Source organism: Lygodium microphyllum, chromosome 5 (assembly GCF_053477565.2).
Source record: "Lygodium microphyllum isolate KBCC chromosome 5, Lygodium_microphyllum_v1.1.10, whole genome shotgun sequence".
Classification (NCBI taxonomy): domain Eukaryota; kingdom Viridiplantae; phylum Streptophyta; class Polypodiopsida; order Schizaeales; family Lygodiaceae; genus Lygodium; species Lygodium microphyllum.
The window spans coordinates 135,048,562-135,055,730 of record NC_141139.1 but is presented as its reverse complement, the minus strand read 5'-3'; the positions used below and the strand labels follow the sequence as shown (position 1 = coordinate 135,055,730).

Genomic DNA, 7,169 nt, shown 5'->3' with positions numbered 1-7,169 from the left:
GGTGTGTGAGGTCTTCACAAGCCCATCAAATCCTATGGAGATGGTCCATCATGGACCCCATGGCCATAAGTCTTCTACTATGTGTTCTTAGAAGGGGTGTGGTACACAACTTCCATGATGGTTGTGTTAGTTCTTGATCACATTCATCTCCAAAACATTCGTGTTCCACGCTTTGATGTTTATGTTTGTCTACATCATCCATCCCTATAATTAATTTTAATCACACACCATGTGCAAAGCCACTTAGCTTGCAATTTGTAACACCTCAAATTAGAGCAATGCTTGTGATTTTTACAATTTTCAGAGTTTTCCTCCCCCCACCAAATTTTACAAGCCCTATAATCTTTTACGAGCATAGAGCATACAAAACTGCAATATTCCCATGATAATATCTAGTGCACAATTATTGTATTCACAGTTTTAGGTACAACTCTTGCATTCTTCACATTAGATTTTACACTAATTGTATACTATTGCATTTGTTGAATTGGTAGGTTGTAGTCTATGGGTGTATACTATTGTATTCACAGGTGTGCTCCATGTTTTCAACACTCAAAAGTATGGTATCCCAACGAGAGAGAGAGAGAGAGAGAGAGAGAGAGAGAGAGAGAGAGAGAGAGAGAGAGTACCAATCATTAAGCATTAGCAGGGAAACTTTTGTAAATGAGCTTGGGATGATGATTCAAATATGGAGAGAGATGACGAGAAGTGAGATAGAAGAGACTATAACATGTACAAAACTTATTTGCATTGCTTATAAGGACATATGTTTATATAATGTTATAACATTCGTTAAAAATTGGTATGCCAATGGAACATCATTTGACCAATCAATCAATATCAAATTGTTTGTTCGATCGAGGTTCCCATGATCGATCAAATTTCGCAAGAATAACTTCCCTCACCAAATCCCCTCTTTGTTGCCACACTCGTCATACCACTCTTTTGCCTTTTGCGCACCTCTCCTCGTGAGCTCCAAATGGGCAATGCTCTTGTGCACGTGGATGTGCACTTGTGTTAATATCTTATTTTAATGTGTACGCTAATGAAAAACCAAGATGCAAACTCTTCACTATGGCACAGGGCAAGGGCCAAACACCAAAAGAAACCTCCCATTGGTTGGGGGTCAAACATTTTTTCGTGAGCGCGAGACGATGCTAGTCATCTATACTCTTAGTTAAGGAAAGGTGGGGGGTGGGTGCCACGTGGCAGCCCCCCACCTCCCCCCACAAAAAACAAAGAGAACGCGGGGGCGGATGCCACGAGTCCAGCACCCGCCCCCCTCAAAAATCGCACCCGCCCGGGCGCGAAGCGTCGGGGCGAGCCTAGGCATGAAGCGCCTAGTATAGGCTATAGGTATATATTTTTGGTCTTTCTTTCTTGCCTGCAGTGCTAAGAGGGGGGAGAATATTATTTTATTCTCTTCGATGTAATATTAATCATGCGTGTTATTTTGTTTCAAAAAAAGGCAAAATGGGATTTGCCATCGCCATCGCCATACCTCTCAAGCTCTGCACTCCGTCTTACGTGAAGGAAGGCGTGTAATCTCCTAGCTCTGCTCTGAAACCCTAACCTCTTCTGTTCCTGCGCGAGCCCTGAGCGCTTCGGAAGACGCGATCATGAAAGCTAGCTGCACGCCGGCCAATTGGAACCGCCTGTTCGATTCTGGCGGATGAAGGAGGTAAAGTTTTGCCCCTTGTTTTCTTCCATGTGAGCGTGTGATGCTAGCTCACAAAGATCTTATCGTCCTTTCAAATATTGCATCTGAAGGACAATAATTTTTTCTGAGCAACTCTTCTTTCATCAAATTATTAAGCCTGTTGCAACAGTGGAATTCGTCTGGCTAAGTTTTTTCCGTCATTAAATTATTTTTATTGGCGTTAATATTGAAATTCTGGACACCACTATATTTTTGGTCAGAATGCTTGATCCTCTGATTTGTACTAGCGGTTCCTTCCACAATCTGTCGTTGCGCACAGGGCTGACAGAGTTGGCAGATTGAGTTGGAATTTGATTCAGCACAAAATTTCATGGGAATTGACACTGGAAATCCAAAAAAAAAAAAAGTTCTCAATACACGTGAGAGCAAGCAATTTGTTGCAGTTGCAGCATTTGTGAATACCACGTAGGCCTTCATCAAGGATCCATGGAGCAGCAGCGCAGCCAACACAACCCCGAAACTGCCCTGTTGGAGCCCGAGCAAGAGCAGCATCACCCCTACTCTGAACAGCAGCATCAATTTTCAGAGCATTATGCGTATGCTGGGTATAATTGTTTCTTTAATCAGCAACAAACAGCAGCTCAATTACATACATCAAATCCCATTGCCTGGCATAGTGGGTTTGATCAACAGCCAGGGACAGATTCTGCTTATGGTAGCCAAGGCTCTGCAAATGGCCAGTATGAGCAAGTGGATGCTGCTTATCAGTATGAAGCGAATGGAGATAATCTAGCAGGGTTTGTGGAGAGTTATGCAGGGCAAAACCCACATCAGGTGGATACTTCCCTTGTGAAGAGGAGTCGGTTAGATAGCAACAACGATAATGAGTTGGTGGGGCAGTATATGGCTGGTTTACAGGATGGTGCCAGCATTCCTCCTGAGGTAGGAAGCCATGCAGACATGCCTGAGGTATGTAGTGTGGAAGGGAGTGGATTGGAGAGGCAATATGCACCTGGACATGGAATGGTAGTGCCAAGTCTTCAAGATGGTGTTGAGAGTACAGAAAGGGAGGGTATAGGAGGTTGGCTATCTGAGGACTGTCACCAAGATTGTATGATAAGCAAGGAGAAAATATCTGGACTTGGAGATTTCATAAGTGATGCACAGGAAAGTGTTGCTAGGGATGCTGCTCAAAATGAAGAAGTTGCAACTAGCTGCAAGGGGGCAGATGGCAGTCCCAGTAATACCATGAAAAATTGTAAGGGGGATAAACTGTTATCAGAACTCCCTGAGGCACAAAAAGAAGCACGTGCTGTGGAAGGTCCTGGACTTGTGCAGAGTCAGCCAACAGTATCAGGTGGAGAAGGGAGCAGCAGAAGGAAGAGACGTACTAGATGGGAACCGGCAACAGATGGTGATGTCGACACCCAAGACACTGCAGAATCAGGTGGGAAACGAAGAAGGTCTCGATGGGCAGCGGAGGACCCTAAGCCCCTACTTGGACAGATTCACCTGCCAGAATTCATGAAGGAGTTGACTGGAGGTACAGATTTAGATCCTGAAATCCAGGCTTTGAACATCAAACTTCTGGACATCAATAGAAGGCTGCAGACTGGACAAGTTCTTGAAGAAACCCCTGATGGAACCAGATCTCCTTCCCCTGAACCAATCTATGACAATATGGGCATCAGAGTGAACACAAGGGAGTTCAGGGCTAGGGAGAAGCTTACTCGGGAGAGACAGGAGCTGATTCAAGAATTAATCAAACGCAGCCCATCTTTCAAACCACCTGCTGACTACAGACCACCAAAACTGTACAAAAAATTGTACATACCTGTGAAGGAGTATCCAGGTTACAACTTTATAGGCCTAATCATTGGGCCAAGAGGCAACACTCAAAAAAGAATGGAAAGGGAGACTGGTGCCAAGATTGTGATCAGAGGGAAAGGCTCTGTCAAGGAGGGCAGGTTGCAGCAGAAGAGGGATATGATACCAGACCCTGGTGAGAATGAGGATTTGCATGTGCTTGTTGAAGCAGATAATGCAGAATCATTAGAAGCAGCTGCTAGCATGCTTCAAAAGCTTCTTGTACCTGTTGATGAAGTTCTTAATGAGCACAAAAGGGCACAGTTGCGGGAGCTCGCAGCTCTCAATGGCACAATTCGTGATGATGAATTTTGCCGTCTCTGTGGGGAGCCTGGGCATAGGCAGTATGCCTGTCCTGCTCGGAACTCTACCTTCAAAAGTGGTGTTGCATGCAGTATTTGTGGGGATGGAGGCCATCCTACGTTAGACTGTCCAATGAAGGGTCCTAACCTTAACAAAATGGATGATGAATACAAAAGTTTCTTAGCTGAACTGGGTGGTATTGACGGTGGTCCTGGGTCAGGTGGTGGTGACATAGGCCGTCAGTTGGGCCCAACACTAGCACTGCCTGAGCCACAAGGGGGTGCTGGATCAGGACCTCCTGTACGACGACCTGGAGGTGGATTTCAAGGACTGGGTTATACTTCAATGAATCAGTCATTACAGGCTGGATCAGGTGCTGGGTTTAGTAAAGATATGGATGACTCCAACCTTTATGTGGGGTACTTACCTCATTCTGTGAATGATGAAGGCCTCTTAAATCTGTTTTCTCCATTTGGTAACATTGATGATGTTAAACTCATCAAAGACAGAATGACGGGACTAAGCAAGGGTTATGGGTTTGTGAAATTCTCTGATTCATCTGCTGCAGCTCAAGCAGTAGCTCATATGAATGGTTATAGGCTGGAAGGAAAGGTCTTAGCAGTACGAATTGCTGGCAGACCACCATCTCCAGCTGGTGGGCCCATGCATAATGTACCGCCTCACACTGGGATTGGTTCATCTCAGGCTCAGCAACCTCAAAAGCAACCACCCCTTGGGAGTCACATGGGTCCATCTCCTGCTTGGAGTACACCACAAATGCTGCTTCACAATCCTCGAGGTAATATCTATGGAAGTTTGTCTCCTGCAATGGGTCCAATGCAGACAAGGTCTCTTCTTGGGCCAGGACATTTCCCACCTTATGGAGGGCCTTATCATGGTTCTATGGGGCTGCCGCCACCTCCCTTTGCTCCTCCCCAAGGTTCATCAGTCGGGGGATTACAGGGCCCACCAGGTGTGCTTATTGGAGGACCTCCAGGTATGCCCAGATCTCAGGGATCTGCTCTTCCCCCTCCCCGAGGTAATGAATCAATGATGCCAAGACCTGCTGGTGGGATGCCACCATCTGCATTTTCTCCATTTTCTCAGTACCCTAACTACTATGAACCCCCGCCTGCTCTAGCTGGTTCTGTTCTGATGCCTCCGCCATCCACTGCTGGAGCTGCACATCCATGGGCAACAACCACACACACCCCTACACTGTCTATGCAATCTAGTGCGCAGCAGGGTGATCGTGTTGAGTCTGAATATGAGAAGTTCATGTCAGAGATGGGACATTGACAGGTATGTTCAAAATGAACTTTTGTTGTTGGAGTTTGAAGTAGGCTTCCTTTCACTGCTTTTATGAACAATTCAGACATTGCTATCACATAATAATTTGGCAATTTCATTTGCTTTTTCGTATGGAGCTGATCAGTTTTAATTGTTGCAGGTTAATGGCTAATGGCAGCATGTATAATCATCAATTTTAAATTTTGTTGAGCTGTGCTCAGTAACTTCACGTTTTCATAAGGGAGAGACTAGTTGTACATGGATTTTATTGTAACCCTTCCAATTGAAGGCATGCATTGCTAGTCATTTAGGTATTTCAAAGTTGAGGTTTTAACCAGAGTAGTGGTTACATGGTACTTTGCAGGTGTTTATCTTGGTGTACTGATGTTTGGACTTTTACTGATCCAAGTAAAGATGGCGAGGTGCCTGACTGCAGGAGCTTGCATTTGATTGGGATTTTTGAATCTATGTTTCTGACCTGCTAAATATTTTGTCAATGTCTGTTTTTGCTTAACTATGATTAACCTGACATAAAATGTCTGTTTTCTTGGTTTACCATATTATTTTTTTGAGGACAGAAGTCTGGTGCTGTGTGGATTTTGGCAAAGCCTTAAAATAACAGTGGCCTTTTGAAACATTTTCCTGTCATTGTGCGCAAAAGTTGGCTCACTGTCACCTTCTTTAAGTTCACAAATGACTGCCTTTCCACTTATCCAGGACTGTTTTTAACACCGTTTCATTTTAGTTGTCTGTTTAGAACCTGCTCTTTCATGGTATATATATGTGAGCAAACCTTCTAGATGCTCAAATTCTTCAGTTATGGGGATGAATCATTGTTGTAGTAAGTTGTCCTGATGATTCATGGGAGAGTCAGATAGCAAAACTGGATTCTGGCGGGTACCTTTTAACTCTTTCTATTTTCAATGTATAGATATGTCAGTCCTGCTTTGTTGTTTTTGCTTCTATAGTAGGTCATATATTCCTCAGTAGGCTCACATTGTTATTAGCATTTATGAGCCCTGACTCAAAATTAATGCTTATGATATTATAAAGGGCTAATAAAGTGTTCTAAGTAGTTAAATGATGCATAATTGGAAAACCCTGATGTATGAATCCTTGTGATTTTATTCGCCCTGTCAAAGAGGGAGTGGCATAGCAGGGGAATGCTATCAGAAGTTACAGGCAGGTTCTCCAAGAAGAACGGTGACTTGCTGGGTGGTGGGGACATTACTAAGTGATCCCCGATCAAAGGATATATTGCCATGGCTTAATAAAAAGCAGGTATTTGGATTACCATATCACATTTTACAAGAACAAATGAGGAAGAAAAATCTCCCTCTCTCTCTCTCTCTCTCCCTCTCTCTCTCTCTCTCTCTCTACACACACATTTCTGAAAAAAGGTGATAGAATGGTTAGTCTGTGGGTTCTTAGTATTAATTTTTAATGTGTGTAAGTACGAGTTGTTGGATATGCCTTAAGGCATCTTGCTGCATAAAGATCTTCACAGCCTTCATTTTCTCACACATGCATGCACACACACATTCTCATTGCATAAAGATGTTTGCTGCCTCCATTTTGTCGCTCACTCACACACACACATTCTCATTAGAGGTGTAAGTACCAGTTGTGGGATGTGCCTTTAGGCATCTTGGGATTGTTCTTTCTTTGCTGCCTCCATTTTCTTTCACTCTCTCACACAGACACACACACACACATTCTAATTAGACCAACTATAAAGGCAATTCACTAGATTTCCATGTCCTTAATTGTGCTTTATGATTCTCATTCTTATTTGAGAGATTAATGTGTAGAAATGCTATGGAACTTTGTATACCATTGTGTGGCACTTCGACTCATTGCTATTTATTTGGGAGGTATTAAAAATTTATGGTTGCATCTAAAACTTAGTTCAATTGATTGGTATACCATAGAGTACTCAGTTTTTAATCTAAATTGACTTATGGTTTTTGTACACACAAAATTGATCCCTTGTTCATTCTAGGTCTTGTATGCACCCTTTAGCTCAAAGTTATGAGTTTTGTATGTTTTG

The 7,169-nt window shown here is 43.4% G+C and overlaps 1 protein-coding gene across 3 annotated transcripts; it reads left to right on the top strand.

Moving 5' to 3' along the window:
• The first annotated feature begins 1,424 nt into the window (after positions 1–1,424).
• LOC148036439 (uncharacterized) lies at positions 1,425–5,756 on the top strand. 3 transcript variants are annotated; one of them, XM_087678429.1, is made up of 3 exons: positions 1,425–1,681; positions 1,980–5,131; positions 5,280–5,756. In XM_087678429.1, exon 2 carries the CDS (start codon positions 2,147–2,149, stop codon positions 5,126–5,128), a length of 2,982 nt encoding a protein of 993 aa, XP_087534555.1. In that variant the 5' UTR covers positions 1,425–1,681; positions 1,980–2,146; the 3' UTR covers positions 5,129–5,131; positions 5,280–5,756. The 3 variants fall into 3 exon arrangements, with proteins under 3 accessions (XP_087534555.1, XP_087534556.1, XP_087534554.1); XM_087678430.1 differs by having other exon boundaries at positions 1,921–5,131; positions 5,484–5,756; XM_087678428.1 differs by having other exon boundaries at positions 1,921–5,131.
• Positions 5,757–7,169: the final 1,413 nt, after the last annotated feature.